Source organism: Peromyscus eremicus, chromosome 4, assembly GCF_949786415.1.
Source record: "Peromyscus eremicus chromosome 4, PerEre_H2_v1, whole genome shotgun sequence".
Classification (NCBI taxonomy): Eukaryota; Metazoa; Chordata; class Mammalia; order Rodentia; family Cricetidae; genus Peromyscus; species Peromyscus eremicus.
In genome coordinates this window covers 63,993,892-64,015,659 of record NC_081419.1, presented here as the reverse complement: position 1 = coordinate 64,015,659, position 21,768 = coordinate 63,993,892, and the positions used below count along the sequence as shown (strand labels likewise).

General features: G+C 36.1%; 3 protein-coding genes across 3 annotated transcripts; all 3 read left to right on the top strand.

Moving 5' to 3' along the window:
• Nucleotides 1-3,622: 3,622 nt before the first annotated feature.
• On the top strand, nucleotides 3,623-4,558 carry LOC131908273 (olfactory receptor 5W2-like). The gene has a single exon (XM_059259325.1). The coding sequence runs from the start codon at nucleotides 3,623-3,625 to the stop codon at nucleotides 4,556-4,558; it is 936 nt and encodes a 311-aa protein (XP_059115308.1).
• Nucleotides 4,559-10,833: 6,275 nt separating this feature from the next.
• On the top strand, nucleotides 10,834-11,775 carry LOC131907779 (olfactory receptor 5W2-like). The gene has a single exon (XM_059258873.1). The coding sequence runs from the start codon at nucleotides 10,837-10,839 to the stop codon at nucleotides 11,773-11,775; it is 939 nt and encodes a 312-aa protein (XP_059114856.1). The 5' UTR covers nucleotides 10,834-10,836.
• A 5,118-nt stretch (nucleotides 11,776-16,893) lies between these two features.
• LOC131908272 (olfactory receptor 5W2-like) lies at nucleotides 16,894-17,829 on the top strand. The gene has a single exon (XM_059259324.1). The coding sequence runs from the start codon at nucleotides 16,900-16,902 to the stop codon at nucleotides 17,827-17,829; it is 930 nt and encodes a 309-aa protein (XP_059115307.1). The 5' UTR covers nucleotides 16,894-16,899.
• Nucleotides 17,830-21,768: the final 3,939 nt, after the last annotated feature.

The following is a 21,768-nucleotide window of genomic DNA, read 5'->3' as shown; positions in this document are numbered from 1 at the left end:
TGACTTAAGACACAATTGCTCCTGGCAGCACCAATTTGATCCCGAGAGAACGTTGGGCTTCTAAGACATTTCCATTTGGAAATCTGTCTTCTTGGCACAAAATGGCCTACTGGACAAAGAACTGCCCTTGTCTCATCTGCTGACAATACAAGTGCTGTCCTTCTGGGCAAGCAGGACACAATGAAAAGTGACTTCTGAACTCTGCCAAGACAGGGTAAGATGGTCTTTCAGAATTCCTGCTTCTGAAAATGGTCTGTCAGATACTCTAGGCCTGTAGCCAATTTAAATGCACCAACAATGCTGAGAAACATTAGGTGACTGTCCAGGCTGCCAGCTGCCTCTGTCTACAATTGCAAGATTCCCAAAAGTTGCTTGCATCCATCTTCCATTTCTCAGGTACCATTATATTCCTTCTCAGGTCTTTGATCAGATTGAAGACTAGTAATTATAGTTACAACTTAGTATATATATATATATATATATATATATATATATATATATATATATATATATAATCTTAGACAGAAATATTATGTATTAGATTCAGGTTCTTTAGGATGGGACACCTTTTGGAATGATCCTTGTAACATGCCATTTACCTATGCTCTAGACTTCTCTGGGTTTTAGTATGTGTTTCTTGCTTGATATTGTTCGCATTGGTTGTATTTTCATCTTATCTAGGTTATTTTCCCTCATTAATCCTGGACAATATTTGATAACCCTTCCTATTGTATATAGTCTTGTATTAGGTTAGAACCTTCTTATTTAGACAAAAGGGTGAGATGTGGTGGGTAGCCATTACAGCTTGATCTGGAAGTTCCACCCCCATTGAGGCTTCAGAAACTGTCACACCTACAAGGCAGAGCCAGGAGAGGACCCTGAAGACCCCAGATCCAGATGCGCTGGCTCTCTTGGTTCCTGGACTTTGGACACTGGAGGTAGTCCCAGCAGAGTTCTCCAGAGAGCACCACCAGACTGTTACACCTTTCTCAGACCCTGTAACCTATCTCTTCACTTGTAAGTTACCCCACAAAATAAACCTCCCTTTTAACTACGTGGAGTTGCCTTAATATTTTAACCAATACTTCAGATTTCTGGGAACACCATGGAAGAGGGGGAGGAAATACTGTAGGATTCAGAGAGGGTGGAGGACAACAAGAGAATATTGCCCACCAAATCAAATGAACAGGGCTTGTATGGGCTCACAGAGACTGTAAAGGCAAGGAACCTGGGTCTGTACCAGGTTCTCTACTTGAATATTATTATAGCTGTTAGCCTGGTATTCTTGTGAGGCTCTTAATAGTGGGAGTGGTTGTACCTCTGACTCTTTTGCCTGCTCTTGAGACTCATTTCCTCCTATTGGGTTGTTTTTTCCAACCCGTAAATGAGGACTTTTTCCTTGTCTTATCAGATCTTGTTTTTTGTGTTTGGCTGTCATCTCTTAGAGACCTGCTCTTTTTTGAAGAGGAAATGGAAGGGGAGTGGATCTGGAGAAGAAGGGAGGTGACAGGAGCCAGGAGGAGTGAAGGGAAGAGAAACTGTGGTTGGGATGTATTGTATGAGAGAAGACTTTATTTTAAATAAATAAAATTAATTAATTTAAATTATAAGTAAATATATATGTATAATAAATAAATATATATGTACATATATGTGATACATACATATATATAAGCTTAAATGAACTTCAATGTTTTTCAGGTTTATTTATAAACTCAAATTGCCTCTATTAAATTTCCTGTTCATTTGCTTATTCTTATATTTATATATTTTTAAAATATCTAACTTTTGTGTATGAGATCAAATTTAGGTAAATGAGAATACACATATGACTTCATCTCTACCTTCAACACAATTCAAAAATTTTGTACAAAAGAAGTCCAACAAAATTAGAAAGTGAGACATGAAATCTCTTAGGACATTAAAGATTCACCATTAAAATTCTTAAAAAAAATAATCCTCATACATATAAAATCTTCTACTCAAAACAGACTTCACCTCTATTTCTAGCTTTTTTGAAAATTTGTCACTCTATTTATATAAAAAATTTTAATAGACCCTTTTAATGAACTATTTTTCACACATATATCTAGGGACTGTAAGAATATATATTAGACATGTATGTCAGGATAACAGAGATTGGAAAATATATACCCATTTTTATAGAGTTTTTAAAGGCACACAATGATATTTATAAAGATTGGGAAGTAAATGAGACAAAGATTTAATAAAACCTTGTAAGAGTTTCATACTTTTTGTTTAGTCACAATAGAAGAAATAGAATAAACCCTAAAATTAATATGATTTTTATGATAAAATTTCATATTATGTGGATTTCTACTTTTAGTATGAACAAATTAACTCATAATAACCTTGTGGCATATTGTTAAAAGGAACCTAGTCAATGCCTGTCATTGGTCAAGATGGAGTCAGTAAGAAAGATGAAAATGTAAAACTTTGGTAAAACTGTTGCATGACTCATAAGGGAAGGTATAGTGAGAAATCTAATTAATTATATTTAAATAAAAGCCTGGATGAAGAGCCTTGAGAGATTTAAGTCCCAACAGTCTCTAGTTGAAATAAAAGGATCTACCTATGTTCAGATGCCAGAGAATAGGACAGGAAGACACTCATCTCAGGTAGGTTTCAGAATGGCAGTGTTTGAAAATGAAAATAAATTAAATTTTTCTGTCTTTGAAAATGTTAAAAATCAAGCTGATGATGCATAAAATTGTTCAACCCTGAATTACTAGAGGAAAAAAAGAGAGAAAATGAGTTTCATTTAATGACCAGTGACAGTCTTTCTTTCGATCTTAGTGTATTTGACTTACATGGGTAGGACTGGAGAAAGTATCTGCAAAGATTTGGGGGAGGGAAAGAATATGACAAAAATATATATTAATTTAAAAACATTAAAAATTTTAAAATGAAAAAAATGGAAATCAATAACTAGCTGAGGCTTTTGTTGTATTCTGTCACTCCTGGCTCTTCTTGTATGTTTTATTTAGCTTTTGTCATTTGGACTTAGGTAAGTGATGTTCAGTGCTTATAAATCTTGGCACACAAATGGTGATTAGTGACAGACATTTCAGCAAATAATACTTCACACCCAGTAAAACCTACAAGGACTCCTTACTATAATCATTTTATTATATTAAAGGATATCTGCTGATGGCAAATCCTGCTGATACAATGAGTGAATAATAGCCTATAAAAATTGAAAACCTTATTTCATCATATGGCATGTTCAGTTATTATTACTGTTATTATTATTATTATCTCATCTGATATCCCTTATGGCTTGTCAGGTTAGAAATCAAGTTTTACTATATTTAAATCTACTGCCTGAAAATAAGTGAATGAGAGCAAACAAAGTTAATACAGATCAAGAATTATGTGATTTAAATTCAAAGTGTATGAATTTCTTATTCCATGTTTTCCTTAACAGCATTGCACTGATTTAAACATTACATTTTCTTCTGAAAAGTTTTTAGATTTTATGAAAATTTATTTAAATATTAAATAATGTTCTGTTTAGTTATATTCAAAACTGTTTTATACTTTTCCAGAACAATGAATACTAAGCTATTATTGCATTGTGACTTTTGTAAATTTTCAGACCATGAACAAGGAGAACTGCTCCTCATTGCCAGAATTCCTCCTCTTGGGAATTACCAATAACCCTGAGGTGAAAATGCTTCTGTTCACTGTGTTTGTCGTTGTTTACCTCACTAATCTGCTGACAAATCTAGGAATGATCATTTTGATCAGAATGGAACCTCAGCTTCACACACCAATGTACTTCTTCCTCAGCCACCTCTCTTTCTCTGACCTCTGCTATTCCACTGCTATTGGACCCAAGATGCTGGTAGACCTTCTGTCTAAGGACACGTCTATTCCCTTTCTTGGCTGTGCTATGCAGTTCTTCACTTTCTGTATCTTTATAGATGCTGAGTGTGTGCTGCTGGCAGTGATGGCCTTTGATCGATATAAGGCCATCAGCAACCCCTTACTGTATTCAGTAGACATGTCCAGCAGGGTATGTTTCCAATTATTGACTGGTGTTTATGCTGTGGCATTAGCAGATGCTTTGGTACATACAACATTGACATTCCATTTATGTTTCTGTGGGTCTAATGAGATTAATCATTTCTTCTGTGATATTCCTCCAGTGTTAGTGCTGTCTTGTTCAGATACACAGGTCAATGTGTTAGTCATATTCACCGTTTTTGGTTTCATTGAACTGAGCACTATTTCAGGAGTTCTTGTCTCCTATTGTTACATCATCTCATCAGTCTTGAAGATCCGTTCTGCTTCGGGGAGATTCAAAGCTTTCTCCACCTGCACCTCGCACTTGACTGCAGTTGCAATTTTCCAAGGAACTATGCTTTTCATGTATTTCAGGCCAAGTTCTTCTTATTCCCTAGATCAAGATAAAGTGACTTCCCTTTTTTATACACTAGTAATCCCCATGCTGAACCCTCTAATTTATAGTTTGAGAAACAAAGATGTGAAAGAGGCACTCCAAAGAGTAAAAAGTAAAATGTGTTTAAAATAAGAAAAGTATATTCATGACATACTTCACTGTCTTTAAAAAAATATGTGGACTGCTTTTTAGAATTTCCTCTGTGTATATATTATGGCTGTTAGCCTGGTGTTCTTGTGGTACTCCTAACTGTGGAAACAGGTGTATTTCTGACTCTTTTGCCTGCTCTTGGGATTATTTTCCTCCTATTGGGCTGCGTTTTCCAGCCTCAATATGAGGGCTTTCTCCTTGGGTGTGGCAGTGGATCTGGGGGAGAATGGAGGTTGGGGGGAAGCTAGGAGGAGTGGTTTAAGGGGAAATTGTGGTTGGAATGTATTGTATGAAAGAAGAATATATTTTCAATTAAAAAATTTTAAAAAGAAAAAGTATTGTGAAAGACGTATGCATTTCTATATTTTATTGTATTTTTAGTTCTGGATATTAAATCTGGAGCCCTATGTTTGTCAGTCAAGTATCCTAAAACCTGATATATACATAAATATGCATACATATGTGTATTCATATAACATTATATGCATTTATGTCCCAAACATTTTTCATTTCATTTTACTCATATTAAGCTTTATTGAATGGGTAGTAGCATGTTTTAAACTTTGGGGGTTTTGCATTTCCTCATAAATTCAGTACTTTTTTTAATGATAAGAACATAAACAGCAGGTACGACAGATATTAATTACAGAACACTGAAATGAATCATTAGTCTGAAAATACTATTGAAATATAGAAGATTTTAAGTCAAATTTCAGAAGCCTAACATACAGATGAAATATTTCTTGCTAGAACTATTACGTCTCAGATGTAAGCAGGTGGACGCTGAGCAGAAGATTCTGTGAGATGATCTTCCATTAAAAATTACTTCAGTTCAAGCTAAACAACTGTCTCACCTATGCAGAGAGGCGAATAAAATGTCTGTCAGGTCTCATGGGCTTGAATAATTTTTGCCAGCAAGAGTAACTATTTGAACAACTATGAATCTTTTCCAATAGTTAATATGGTTGGTGGAGGGGGAACCAAACCATAACTCATCACTAATTACCATTCTGTCTTCTTCTTCCTGGCTAGTGTCATTTATGATGCTAGTGCTGCTGGGTTTTGCTGCCACAGACAAAATACTCTGTACCTGCTGTGATTTTCTTTTAATTATTTATGAGAAATATAAGTAAATCACTTCTTCTGTCAGTGACTTCTGCAACATCGATGAAAAGAAATGAAAACATGGCTGTTTGATCTGAAATATTTTTTTAAAAAAATTATTTTTTATTTTTATTAAGAAATTTTCTATTCATTTTACATACCAACCACAGATCTTCCTTTCTTCCATCCCCCCACCTCTCCCCTCTAACCATTCCCCATTCCCACCTCCTCCAATGCAAGGCCTCCCATGGGGAGTCAGCAGAGCTTGATACATTCAGCTGAGGCAGATCCAAGTCTCTCCTCCTTACCCCAAGGCTGTGCAAGGTTTCCCACCATAGGCACCTGGCTCCAAAAAGCCCACTCATGCACCAGGGATGGATCCCAATCCCACTGCCAGAGGGAATGAGAACACAAGGGAATGGGAGGTTTGAACTGGAGCAGGGACAGAATGGGAGAGCAAGCAAAGATATACCATAATAAATGGAGACATCATGGGAATGAGGAGAAACAGGTTGCTAGGGAAGTTCCCAGCAATTAATAAGGATGACCCTACCTTAGACTACTGGAAGTAGTCAAGAACTGGCTTACTCTGGTAATCAGATTGGTGAATACCCTAACTGTCATCAGTAACTGATGGAAGTAGATGCAAAAATTCATGGCCAGATGTCAGGCTGAGCTCCAGGAGTCCAGTGGATGAGAGAAAGGAAGGATTCTATGAACAAGAGATATTGAGACCATGACTGGAAAAAGTAAAAAGACAAATAGCCAAACTAGTGGAAACACATGAACTGTGAACCAATAGCTGAGAAAACCCCATGGTAGTGGACTATGTCCTCTGGATAAGTGAGATAATTGTTTAGCTTGACTTTTAGGGAGCCCCCAGACAGTGGGATTGGGACCTATCCTTAGTGCATGAGCCCACTTTTTGGATCCTAGTGCCTGTGCTGAGACACTTTGCTCAGCCTTGGTGCAGGGAGGAGGGGCTTGGACCTGCCTCAACTGAATGTACCAGGCTCTGCTGACTCCCCATGGCAGACCTTACCTTGTAGGAAGTTGCTGTGGGGTGTTCTGTATGTTAAATGTGTTGCTCTGATTGGTTAATAAATAAAACACTGATTAGCCAGTAGCCAGGCAAGAAGTATAGGCAGGACAAGGAGAGAGGAGAATTCTGGAAGTGGAAGGCTGAGGCAGAGAGATGCTGCCAGCCACTGTGATGAGAAGCAACATGTTAAGATACTGGTAAGCCACAAGCCATGTGGCAACTTATAAATTAATAGAAATGGGTTAATTTAAGATATAAGAATAGTTAACAAGAAGCCTGCCACGGCCATACGGTTTGTAAGCAATATAAGTCTCTGTGTGCTTTCTTGGTTGGGTCTGAGCAGCTGCGGGACTGGCAGGTGAGAGAGATTTGTCCTGACTGTGGGCCAGCCAAGAAAACTCTAATACAGGAAGTGGGAATGGTGGGTGGGTTGGGGGGCAAGGCTGGGTGGTGGGAGGAGGGAGGACAGGGGAACCTGTGGTTGCTGTGTAAAATGAATAGAAAATCTCTTAATTAAAAAAAAGAAGCTTATAAAACTACTCTTTTCCTCAAAAAGCAGTTGTGGTATTATTATTGTTCTCGATTATAATTTGAGAAAACTCTGATATCACCTGGAATATTTATGCAGACATCCTAAATTATCATTATCTGTAGTATTTTATTTTGTGAACTGGTTGTTCATATTTATTGGATTTTAGTAAAATATCAAATAAACATATTAACACAAAAAGTCTGTCCATCCATAAATGATTATCACATTATAATATATCACTTTCATAAAATAAAAGAATTATTTGTGCTTCATTCTGGCCAAAATTGCTTATGCTTAGTGTCTGGGGAAATATTTCTTTGTGAAGACTGAAAACTCACACATATTTCACTTTTTTTGTATTTCTAAGATTATGTAGACCACTAGGGGTTTTATTTAAGTAAAAAAAAAAATCACTAAACTATTTTATCATATTAGTGAAAATAACATCATCTTCCTCATGATTAATATTGGATGCCTCATTTTCTTCATTACACTGCATTCAGAAATTTCTAGGGAGCAAGTCCATTAGAGTATGTTAAAACGTATGCCAACAGGATTCTTGAAACTTTTTGTTACTTTTTGCATCATAGTTTCTTTCTATATGGCATGGTTATTAAGGAAGTATATATAATATTTAATGAGCAATATGTATGGATATATTATACATATGCATGTAAATATAGTTAAATATAAATCCATTATACTTGGTAACATAACCATACTGGTCTACAATTAAATTCATAGTTTGTGTTCTCAAAAGATCACTATCAAATGAAAGAAAACTCAAAACACACAATTTTATAGTGGAGTGTATTGCTTTTTAATTAAAGCATTTACCTTTTGCACATTTTAAAATATAAATTCTTCATAGTGCACTTGAACAATATGCATCAAAATTTATTTTCAAGTTTATGTCTGCTCTTTTGGACACTAACTAAATGACCTGGAAGTGTTTAGCAGTGCCCTTTTAGTGATTCCTCGTGATTTTAGTAATCCTCAAAGACATCACTGCGGTAAGGTTCCTGGGAATGGGGGTTGGGTGGTGGACTAACATGGTCATATAGCAGAGATCACAAGAAATACTGCAGGTACTGTAAAGGCTGCTTGGACATTAAATAATTGAAATAAGAATGCTTGCTGTGGATATGAGGGTACATCTAGACAACAATGAAAAATACCTGACACTGCCTGTGAACCTAAGAACCTTTAAATTGGATAGACCATGGCCTTCGGGGGAAACCAAATGCTATTGTTCTGTTAAAAGACCATAGCAATAAAATGACTTTTTTAAATAAATATTTTTATTTTATAATTAATTTAATTTTACATATCAGTCACGGATTCCCCTGTCCTTCCTCCTCCTACCCTCCAGCCTCTCCCCCCAATCTACCCCCCATTCCCACCTCTTCCAAGGCAAGGTCTCCCCTGGGGAGTCAGCCTAGCCTAGTAGATTCAGTTGAGGCAGGTCCAGTCCCCCCCTCCCTGCACCAAGGCTGAATAAAATGACTCTTAATGACATTTGTTATATCTGTATATCAGTGCTTCCCTCAGCCATCATCAGAAAAGTTTCTTCTTAGAGTACATGGGAACTAAAACAGATACACACAATAGGACAATGTTTAGAGACTGGGAGATTTTGGAAAACTCAGTCCTAAATGGGATGTCTTTATAAAATTTCCCCCCTCAGAAGATCAGAAGCCTCTGCAGAAGAGGAGGCAGAAAGATTGCAGAACCATAGGGGAGGGATGACTCTAAGGAAACAGTCTTCTAGACACAAAATGACTGATACACATCTGAATCCACAGAAACTGTGGCATTAGCAAAGGGCCTTCACAGGTTCAAACCAGATGAAATAGTCATGGGCTTCTACCTCTCACCAAGAAGCTGTCTGTCATTGACACCTGCTTGCAAAGGAAAAAATAGGTTTCTCCAATGGATTCTCAATGGTTATATTAAATACACTTAAGGGCTGGCCCCATTATTAGCAGTACAGGCCAAGTATGGTGACTCACGCCTTTAATCTCAGAAAGCAAGCCTTTAATCCCAGGGAGTGGTGGTAGAAAGCAGAAAGGTATATAAGGCGTGAGGACCAGAAACTAGAAGCATTTGCCTGGTTAAGCTTTTAGGTTTTGAGCAGCACAGTTAAGCTGAGAGCCATTCGGATATGAAGACACAGAGGCTTCCAGTCTGAGGAAACAAGATCAGCTGAGAAGTTGGCCAGGTGAGGTTAGCTGTGGCTTGTTCTGTCTCTCTGACCTTCCAGCGTTCACCCCAATAACTGGACTCAGGTTTGATTTTATTAATAAGACCTCTAAGATTCATGCTACAGAAAAATGTTTACAATGAAAATCAAATAAAGTAAAGCAGTCTATAAGATTATTTTTGAAAATTGAAGTTGAAAGAGGTAGTCTATGAAATGAATAAGTTATGATAGACAGTAAAGGATATGGAAATTATCCATAAAAAGTCAATTTTAGTTTTATTAAAGTGTCAAGTTTCACTAAAAATTCTGATCAACATAAATTATCAAATTGAGTGAAGGGTAGAGGGTTGAAACAACAGCCAGGGACAGTTGTCTCAGGATGCCCAGAAAAAAACAAAACAAACTTCTGAGCCTGGAAGTTAATTAGTCATGTTAGGATTACATGAAGATGGGAAGGAAGAGCCTCAAGGGAATTTAATCCCAGCAGTCATAATTGAAAATGAATGTCATCAACCTGTTCTTTCTGTACCAGAGAGATACCAGCAAGATGCCCTTATTTCAGGTACACTTATGAGTTGCTATGGGTAAAATAGAATAAAAATAAAATTTTCCTTTCTTTTTGGACATATGAGAAAGACAGTGAGGAATGAAAAGCAAATGAATTATTCTGATTCTGTAGTGGCATAAAGTCTGTCTCCAATGATCAGGAACATGTTCTTGTGAGTATTTAGTATATTCTCCTACTTTTATTTGACTTGTATAGGATTCGAAAAGTTAGAAAAAGTTGGTGTCCCAGTCAAAGGGAGTGGCAGATCATGTTAAATATTCAGCAAATAATTAGAAACATACAACAATTCCATATTAATTTTCTTTTATTATTATCTGAAAAGTTGATTTTGTTTCATAGTTAACTTATAACAAATAATGTTATGAATGCAGCAAGTCTAATAACAATAACGTTTTTGATTAAGTGATGAGATTTTTCTGTATGGCTTTCTGGGCAATTTAATATTTTCTTTTTAATATATTGAACCTGGATAAGATTTTATTAATTTCAAATACATTGCCTAAAATGGGTGTTAGACATCTAGTCAAGACAGAAAGAAAATGAAATATACATATATATTTAAATGAATGGTGATTATGCTCCCTCATTAGAGAGATTTTTGGCACTGAGAAAGCTATATTAAAAGTACTATGTACTGAGGCTATTTCCTTAGTGTACTTTATATACAAAAAATAGCAACATAGCATGTCACCTAACAATAATATTACATTTTCCTGCATTAGCTATACAATAACATGTTGAGAAATGAAAAACTCAATCTAAGATAACACTGACAATTTTTTTAAACCATTTAGACCAAGAAAAAAGAAGAATGGATAAGGAAAACTGCTCTTCATTACCTGATTTTTTTCTCCTGGGAATTTCCAGTAACCCTGACTTGAAAGGGGGTTTATTTGTTGTGTTTCTAGTTGTTTATCTTATTATTCTGCTGGCAAATATTGGAATGATCATCTTGATCAGAATGGATCCCCAGCTTCACACACCAATGTACTTCTTCCTCAGTCACCTTGCCTTCTCTGACTTATCCTATTCTACTGCAGTGGGACCGAAGATGCTGGTGGACCTTCTTGCAGAGAATAATCCAATTTCCTTTTTTGGCTGCTTTCTACAATTCTTATTAGTATGTACCTTTATAGATATTGAGTGCATGCTTCTGGCAGTGATGGCCTTTGATAGGTACAAGGCCATCAGCAACCCCCTGATGTATGCTGTGGACATGTCCAGTAGAGTTTGTTATCAGTTCTTAACTGGAATATATCTGTTGGGTACTATAGATGGCCTTATACATACCTCATTAGCCTTCAGCTTATGTTTCTGTGGCTCTACCAATATTAATCAGTTCTTCTGTGATTTTCCTGCTGTTTTACTCCTTTCCTGTTCAGATACACAGGTCAATGAACTGGTATTATTTACCCTTTTTGGTTTCATAGAACTGAGTACCATTTCAGGAGTCCTCATCTCCTACTGTTACATTATCTCCTCAGTCTTAAAGATCAGCTCTGCTGGGGGGCGCTTCAAAGCTTTTTCTACCTGTGCCTCCCATCTGACTGCAGTTGGGATTTTCCAGGGGACCATGCTCTTCATGTATTTCAGACCTAGTTCTGCCTACTCTCTAGACCAAGACAAAATGACGTCAGTCTTTTACCTTCTCATTATCCCCATGATAAACCCTCTGATCTACAGCCTAAGGAACAAGGATGTGAAAGAAGCCCTGGTCAGGCTCAGAAATAAAAGGTGGTTTCAAGGATAAATTTCCTTAAATAATTTTGAATACACATGTATCATGTCCATTGGTTTTTATACTGCACAAAAAATCAATAATATCACAGTTTTTAATTTACTAAGCATTTGTATAAAAGTCTAATAATAAGAAACAATTTGAGACCACCATGTTTCCTACTCATTTATTGTCTTTAATAATGTGTAATACTCTCTTTAAAAAAATATATCAGGGTGGAAATTTTAAAAACCCTAATGAATTAATAGGTTGTAGTGAAGTACTTCTGAGTTTCTACCAGACTATTAATGTAACCATTAAACTTTAATGGGGTATTTTTGACCTGAACTCACATTAACATCCAGTTGTGTTGAGGATCTATCTACCAACCTATGGTATTAGTATGAAAAACTTTGGAAAGTGATAAAAATCATGAAGATAACTCTTCAAAAAAGACTTTTTTGTGCCCATGGAAAAGCAGAGGAGATCCTTGGCCTTTTATGCCAAATGAAGACAGTAAGAAGTGGATAGTCTATAAACAAAATTGTGGGCTTTCTCCAGACATCATCTGCAGATCCCTGACTTTAGATTACCACCTTCCAGAATTGTGATCTACATCTGGAAATGGACCTCAACTGTGGTGTTTTCTAAATAAGAACCATAGAAAGATGTAGAAAAACATGGCACTCTTAGCAGAAATCATTCAGTAGAATTCATTAAAATAATAACAAATGGTGTGGTAAGGAATTGTCACTAATTCAGAAAATGTTATACTTATGAAAATAACCCATATTCCACAAGTACATTCTCCTTTATTATACCATGTAACTATATTTGGATACATACATGTCAGCCATTTATCTGTTGAAGTGATTGTATTAGTCAGACTTCCCTAGAGGCAGAGGAAAACAACTGATATAATATATGTATGTATGTATGTATGTATGCATGTATGTATATATGTGTACTGAAAAGGGACTTCTTAGAGTGACATACAAGTTGTGGTCCAGCTAGTCCAACAATGGGTGTCTCTAACAGAAATGCCAGGAATCCAGTATATATTTAATATATATGGCTGAATGTTTCAGCTGCTTTTCATTCTACATTTGAATCTGAAGAAGCAGGTTCAGATGCCAGTTAAGGAATGCCTCAGGAGCAACATGGATGAACTTGCCAGTAAAAGTAATGGGCAAGCAGGCAAATACCTTCCTTTGTCACTGTCATTTTATGTGGGCTGTCATCAGAAGGTATGCCTCAAATTTAAGGTTGCCTTTGAATACCTCACATGATATAACTGAAACAATCCCCCACAGGCATTCCTTCCTGCTTGAGCTGGAGTTGATTCCAAATGCAGTCAATTTGGCAATCAAGATTAGACATTACAATATCGTGGAATAAGTGAAAAGAGATTTAAACTTTAAAACAAAGCACAGCTGATTTATGAACTCATCTTTCTGAATTTGTTATGTTGAGAAATATAGTGTTTGATGCTATACTTTAGGGAATTAACATGTGATATAGAAATAATGACAGTGTCCTAACCCCCTTCCTCATGGTTTTTAAGAAGTATGGAACAGAATGTCACAGGCTTTGTTGTATCTTAAATCATTCTTTTTTGCTCTCATTATTTCCTTCCATACTTAATCTCTAAAATATCATCTTTCATATTTGAAACAGAATGTCACAGGCTTTGTTGTATCTTAAATCATTCTTTTTGGCTCTCTTTATTTCCTTCCATACTTAATCTCTAAAATATCATCTTTCATATTTGACAAGATAGTTGAAATGGCAAAACATTAAATACATTTAGGAGTCAATCTTATAATTCTGGATTTATATACATTACTTTTGTTCATTATTATTGCTGAAGATGCTAAATATAAGAATGAAATATTATGATTTGCTTGGATATATGTGCATCACAGTCTACTCCAATCTAATTTTATGAAGCATAGAAAATGAATATTAAGTGTTTTTAGTGCACCATAGTCTATCTCTATAAATTGGTATCACATCATTGTATTGGATCAAGAAATGTGTGAATTGGTGAATAATTTCCTTTATGTCCAAAGTATTGGCTTACAACTCTAATGTTTATGATTAAATGGGAATAGCAATTAGTAGAAGTAGGAAGCATCCATTTAATTTCTGGAGATTTAAAGAAATAGTTTGTTTCTTTTTTTCCATGTGATATCACTTCTCTATCTTTGGCATCTTGCTCAAATACAAAGATGGGTTAATTAATGATATTTTTATCTTTTTTTTTTTTTGGTTTTTTGAGACAGGGTTTCTCTGTACAGCTTTGCGCCTTTCCTGGAACTCACTTTGGAGACCAGGCTGGCCTCGAACTCACAGAGATCCTCCTGCCTCTTTAATCCCTCTGCTGGGATTAAAGGCATGTGCCATCACTGCTCAGCTTTTTTAACTTTTTTTCCCCAATCGAAGTGATTACTCTTGGAGACTCTTACATCATGCTTACTGGTAAAGATCTTCTGGTGAGAGAAAGTCATTTTCTTTACTTATTATCCTTAATAAAATATGATGTTGGCAATTGGTTATCAATTTGATTGGATTCTGAGACAACTAAAACCTGTGGAAACACCTATGAGTGTGTTTGGGCAGCATTTCCAGAGAGCACTGGCATATGGGAGACTGCTTAGCAGAAGTTACAACCCATTCTGAATACAAGTAGTATTATCCAGTTCTCTGAGTGTCCATATGAAAGGAAATTGAAGAAAACAATGATATAGGCCTGAGTGTATTGTACTTTTATTCTTGTGTGAGCATTTCTATGGATGCAGTCATCATGTATGGATATGAGACTCAATACTTCTTAGCTCTCCACAGTGAATAATTTCCAAACACACCCTACGGTTTTCTCATACCATCTGTCCTGGAAAAGGACTGCCAACCAAGGTGACTAGTTTCTTGGACAGAGAACATATAAGAGTAAAAATCAGACAAACGATTTTAAAAAGGTAACATTATAGAAAATCATAACCAATCAAAATGAAGAATTGTGTAGCCCTGTGTCAATTGAAGGAACCACAACACAACTCCTTGACCTAAGGCTTATGAACCACTGTGAAAGAGATGTGGAGAGATTGTAAAAGCCAGAAGAGAAAAGGATTTTTCTGTGAGATTGTGTCGCCTAGATATGTCAGGAACAATATTCATAAAGTGTCACTAACATGAGTGCATAAACTTGACCTGAACAAGTGATATACCAGTAGACATGATAATGTTGATAAAGGAAACCACAAGAGGCCTCAGGACTAAACAAAGAAATACAGATACCTAAGGAATGCTGAGAGTGAAAAAATATTCTTCCTCAGGAAAGAGCACACCAATTGACTACCAAGTACCAAATGATCAGCCCTGAAAACAGAGGCATACAAGTAACTGTATGTAGACTGTGCAGGTGGAATTTATGAATCCAAGCATATGTGTGTGTGTGTGTGTGTGTGTGTGTGTGTGTGTGTCTGTGTGTGTGTGTGTGTGTATGTGTAATAGCAATTAAAGAAAAACAGTAACAGTCCATTTATTTGAAAGAGAATGAAGGAGATACATGGAACTAATGCTTGAAGGGAGGAAAGGAAGGGGTGGGAATGTAACTATTTTAATAGTTAGTATTAGCACACCTTTAAATCAGATGTAGATGAAATTGTCTTGGGCATGGAAGAATTAGAGCAAATAAGAAAAGCTGTAGACTCCTTAAATAAAGTTCAATTTTAGTTTCATTGAATGACTGGTTTCACTAAAAACCCTGGGCAGTGTTTGTCACTCCTCAACAGCAAGTCAAGGACAACCAGTGAAGATGATAACTATGGGTGCAGTGGTTGTATATTCCCAAGGAAAACACTGAGTAAGGAATCTAATTAATCACATTAGACTATCTAAAAAAAAAAGCCAGTCAGAGCCTCAGGAGAATTAAATCTCAACAGCCTTAGATGAAAATAAATGTGATCAACTTATCTTCAATTACCACAGGAAGGATAGAAAGATTCTCTCATCACAGGTAGGTTTCTAAATGGTTATTTTTAAAACTATAAGAAAAAATATTATAGTGGTACCTGGACATAAACCAAAGTTCAAGAATAAATAAGTAGATTTATTCCTGCTTGTGTAGTTAGGTAAATTCTACCATGTGTCTACAGGTAACATCTCCTAATTATATGTTTGTGAATTTGTTTCTTCATTTGTCAAAGTGTCTCTTTAAACTCTTATTCTATGATTCACTCTCTATCTGTCCTCTGTCTCTCTATCTCTCTCCCTCTCCTCTCTCTGTCCTCCTTTTTATGTACAAATAATAGAACAAAAAGAAAACCACAATGTTCACATAGACCTGCTCATATAAGCACTGAATACAAAAGCATTTTATTTGTGCAATTTTGCTAATTAACTCACATTTGCATTTAAATCTTAAAATCAAGGTAAGAGCTAAATTAAGGAAAAATATTTGCTGTAAACAGTTGTTGCCACTTCCTGCCAGTTCTAATTTACTTGTCCAAGGTTTTGTCATTTGAACACAGTTAAGTAAATAACAGAAGTTTAAAAGGCAGTAATTAGTGACAAGTGATAGCTTTTAATAAATTTTATTTCATTTTTATGTAAACACTTCAAAATCAAAAATAGTACCATGACTATCTTCATCTATTGATTCATATACATTTTATAATGAGCAAAGTAAAAAAATTGATAATAATTATGACTCTATAATAAGACTATATAAAGTATGGCTTATGTTATAATTTGTCTGTAATTTTTCATTCCCTTCACATTATGTGAAATCACAGACCAGCATTTTTTATTTACATGTTCTACTAAATATGGAGTGATGGAGATAAAGACAAGTCAGATAGATCATGACTTAAAACTTTAGATAAATGATAGATAGATAGGTAGATAGTTAGATACATAGATACATAGATACATAGATAAATATAGATAAAGACATAAAACTCAATGTAATCATTCTCCTCTACTACTTTTCTATGATTGTACCTTATTACAACTATATTTTATGTTAGCTGTTTTCTTAAATACATTCCTAAGAATGTAAATATTTTCTGCATTATATATTCAAAAGAAAATCAGACCCTAAAAGGCCACGATCTTAACAAGTTTTGTAACTATTTAGATCATGAACAAAGAAGAATGGACAAGAGAAACTGCTCATCTGTACCTGAATTTCTTCTCTTGGGAATTACCAGCAAGCCTGAAATGAAAGTAACTTTGTTCATAGTGTTTCTGCTTGTGTATCTCACTATTCTTCTGACAAATGTAGGGATGATCACATTGATCAGAATGGATCTCCAGCTTCACACACCAATGTACTTCTTCCTCAGCCACCTCTCTTTCTCAGACCTCTGCTATTCCACTGCAGTTGGCCCCAAGATGTTGGTAGACCTTCTTGGAGAAAATTCAATCTCCTTTGTTGGCTGTTTTCTCCAACTCTTGATTGTCTCTGTTTTTATAGATGTTGAGTGCATGCTGCTGGCAGTGATGGCCTTTGATAGGTACAAAGCCATTAGCAAGCCCCTGATGTATGCTGTGGACATGTCCAGTAGAGTTTGTTATCAGTTCTTAACTGGAATATATCTGTTAGGAACTATAGATGGCTTCATACACACCTCATTGGCCTTCAGCTTATGTTTCTGTGGCTCTACGAAGATTAATCATTTCTTTTGTGATTTACCTCCAGTCTTACTTCTTTCCTGCTCTGACACACAGCTCAATGAACTGGTGTTATTCACCCTTTTTGGTTTCATTGAACTGAGCACCATCTCAGGAGTCCTCATTTCCTACTGTTATATCATCTCATCTGTCTTAAAGATCAGTTCTACTGGGGGATGGTTCAAAGCTTTCTCTACCTGTGCCTCTCATCTGACTGCAGTTGGGATTTTCCAGGGGACTATGCTCTTCATGTATTTCAGACCTAGTTCTGCCTACTCTCTAGACCAAGACAAAATGACGTCAGTCTTTTACCTCCTGATTATCCCCATGGTAAACCCTCTGATCTACAGCCTAAGGAACAAGGATGTGAAAGAAGCCCTGGTCAGGCTCAGAAATAAAAGGTGGCTTTAAAAAAAATGCCCTACATCTACACAAACATATTTATGATAGTTGTAGTTTTTATATTTTACCATTCATATGAATCATTAACATCAGTTTGTTAAAAGTTCTGAAGTGTTGTAGCACATTCTAATAATAAAATAATTGTTTCAGACTCTAAATATATCTTACTGTACTAGTGCATCTTGCTAATATTTACTTTTCATATTATGGAACTTTCATTACCAATTCAACTCTGATTATTTTTCTATTTTGTTATTCAGCTTTAAATGTACTATAATGTGATTTATTGCATTGTTCCATACTTATGTACTCTGAATTTCTTCTAAAACAGTGTACTTTTTTCAAGAATAATAAGTATATGCCAGTAGAATTAAACTGGGTACTCTAAACTTTGTGTTTAGGATCAATTGAATCCAAAATTGAAAAAGACAAAGAGAGAGAGAGAGAGAGGGAGAGAGAGAGAGAGAGAGAGAGAGAGAGAGAGAGAGAGATGGGGCCTACTCTTTAGAAAATCGAAATACCATAACCACGTGGGCAGCTCATTGACTTTGGGTTGAGTTGCTACTTCTTGTATCTAAACATTTGCATGTGTGGTAGAGGAGGAAATGTATCATAGAGTTTATGATTAAAGAAATAACTTAGATGTGAACAGGTCCATGCTAGTTAAAATAAAAAGAACTCTGACAGATTTTGTTTAAAATGAAAAAAGCTATATAAGAGATTCCACTATAAATTCCTTATGGGCTAGAGTAACAAACCATCAGGCACTCCATTTTCCTTCCTTCCTCTCTGTTCTAGCCCCAGTGAAATGTTCTCTTATATAAATGATTCACATCCTAAATCAAATGTCTACTGTTAGTCAGTTTCTTAAATCAGCATCTGCAATAAAGATTGTAAAGATGTCTTTACTCTCAGAGAATTCCCTCTCCATTAACTGGATGTGAGACACAAACAGGAAAAATAAAGTCATAAAATAAAATGTCAGCACACAGACTTTTAACACTTATGTTAGTAAAGTATATATACATCTATGAATATGTATACATAGTATCAGTTTTTAGTAGTATGTAAAGTGACTGGGAATAAATGAAACAATCTACAAATAAATATTAAATTTCTGAGAAGCAAACAACATCCCTGTTCCTCCTCTCTATTTTCCTTTCTTGTCTTTCTGTGTCAGGTTCCTGAAGCACTAAAGCAGCCAATCAGGTTCCTGAGAACATATAGTCCTTACATTCACATAAGACAGGGTGACATCATTTTCTATTACAATTTATTCCATTTTTTTTTCTTTTATTGAAAATAGAATTTTTTGTATCATATATACCGATTATGTTTTCCCCTTCCTTTACTCATCCAAGTACCTCTCCACCTCCCTTCCTTTTAGGATCTACCTGATTCTTGTGTATCATTAGAAAAAAAAAAAAAACAGGAATCCAAAAGGATGACCTTAGCTGATACACCTAGCAAAAGTGGAGAGGGTGCCTGAACTCACCTTCTCCTGTAATCTGATTGGTGAATACCCTAATAGTCATCAGAGAGCCTTCATCCAGTAACTGATGGAAACAGATGCAGAGATCCATAGCCAAGCACTGAGCCAAGTTTCTGGAGTCCTGTTGAAGAGAGGGAGCAGAAATTGTACCAGCCAGGGAGGTCAAGATCATAACAGGGGAACCCACAGAGAGAATTGACCTGAGCTCGTGGGAACTCATGGACTCTGTATCAACAGCTAGGGAGCCTGCATGGAACTGATGTAGGCCTTCTGCATGTGTGTGACATTTGTGTAGCTTGGTTTGTTTATGAGGCTACTAGCAGTGGGATCAGAACCTATCCCCCGAACTTGAGCTGGTTTTTGGGAACCTATTTCCCATGCTGGATTGCCTTGGCCAGCCTTGATGCAGGTCGGGGTGGGGTAGCTTGGTTCTGCCTCAACTTGGTATGCCATGCTTTGTTGACTCCCATGGGAGGCCTACCCCTTTCTGCCTTTCTGAAAGTAGAAGGAGGAAGAGTGGATGAGGATTGGGGGGGAAATGAGAGCGGGGGGGGGGGGGGTACATAGAAGGTGGTGGTAGGGAAAGTTAGGAGAGGAGGGAGGGGAAACTGTGTTTGGTATTTAAAATAAATGAAAAAAGAAAAGAAAATACAAACAGGCTTCTAAGGGATAAAATAAAATATACGCAAATAAAACAAAAACCTCTCCAATATTTTTATGGAGACACTTAGTTCTATAAACTTGCCTCTTACAATAGCCTTCATTTGGGTATGTTGTATATTCATTTTTATTCAATTCTGGAAAGTCTTTAATTTCTTTCTTATTTTATGACTTGACCCAATTTTCAATCAATAGTGTATTCTTCGTTTATTATGAGTTTGTAAGCTTTCCATTGATTCTGTTGTTGATATCCAGCTATAACACATAGTTGTCTGAGAAGATACGGTATCTCATTTCAGTTTTCTTGTACCTGTTGAGTCTTGTCTTGTGTCTGAGTATGTGATAAATTTTATAGAAATTTCATGAGGTGCTGAGAAGATACATTCTTTTGTGTTTGGGTAAAATATACTGTAAATGTCTATTGGGTTAATTTTTTTTTTTTTTTTTTTTTTTTTTTTTTTTTTTTTTGGTTTTTCGAGACAGGGTTTCTCTGTGTAGCTTTGCGCCTTTCCTGGAACTCACTTGGTAGTCCAGGCTGGCCTCGAACTCACAGAGATCCGCCTGGCTCTGCCTCCCGAGTGCTGGGATTAAAGGCGTGCGCCACCACTGCCCGGCTGGGTTAATTTTGTTTATGATCTCAATTAGTTCCAGTATTTTTCTGTTGTATCTGCATAACCAGAGTATTGATGAGAGTGGCGTACTGACATTGCCCACTATCAGTGTGTGAGGATCAACATGTGATTTAATCTGTAGTAGTGTTTCTTTTACAAACTTGGGTGCCCTTATGTTTAGCACACAGATGTGAACCCCTGGCAGTGGGACCAAGACTTATCCCGTGTGTATAAAATGTCTTTTTGGAACATATTCCCTAGGGTGAGATATCTTGCTCAGCCTTGACACAAGGGAAAGGTTCTTGTTCCTGGCTCAACTTAGTATGCCAGACTTTGTTGATTCTCTAAGGAAGGCCTTACCCTCTCTGAGGAGTGGATGAGTGGTGGGATCCTGGGAAGTGAGAAGGGTAAGAAGGGAAGAAAGGGAGGACTGGGATTGGTATGTAAAATGAAAAAACCTTTTTTAAATAAATAAATTTTAAAAAAAGTGAGAGGAAGAGAAAAAAATAAAAAACAAACAAACAAACAACAACAACAACAAAAAGAACTGTGATATCGTCTTAGTGTATTTTTCCTCTAATTAGTATGTAGTATCTGTCCCAGTCTCTTCTGATAGTTTTGGTTTGAAGTGTATTTTTTCAGATATTAAAATGGCTACACCAACTTGCTTTTTAAATGTTCATTTGCTAAATATATTTTTTTATCCTTTTAGCCTGAGGTGATATGTATCCTTGATATTAAGGTATTTTTCTTGGATGCAGCAGAAGAATGGATCATATTCTCATCCATTCTGTTAGTCTATATCATTTTATTGAGAAATTGACATCATTGATATTAAAAGATATCAACAAGCAGTGTTTGTTGATTCCTGTTACTTGTGGTTTTGTGTGTGAGTGTCTCTTTGATTTGCTTTTCTGCAATTGTTTATACCTTGTGTGTTCTTGGCGTGATTAACCTCTTCAGTTTGATTTTTTTCTTCTATCCCCTTCTATAAACTTGGGTTTGTAGACAGATACTGCTTCAATTTGGTTTTATCATGTAATTTCCTTTACTCTCCATGTACTGTGACTGAATGTTTTGCTAGGTATATAGTTTGGGGTGATGTTGGTTGTCTCTCAGATTTTGTAGACAATCTGTCTAGGACTTGCTGGACTTAAGAATGTCCATTGAGAAATAAAGTGTTAT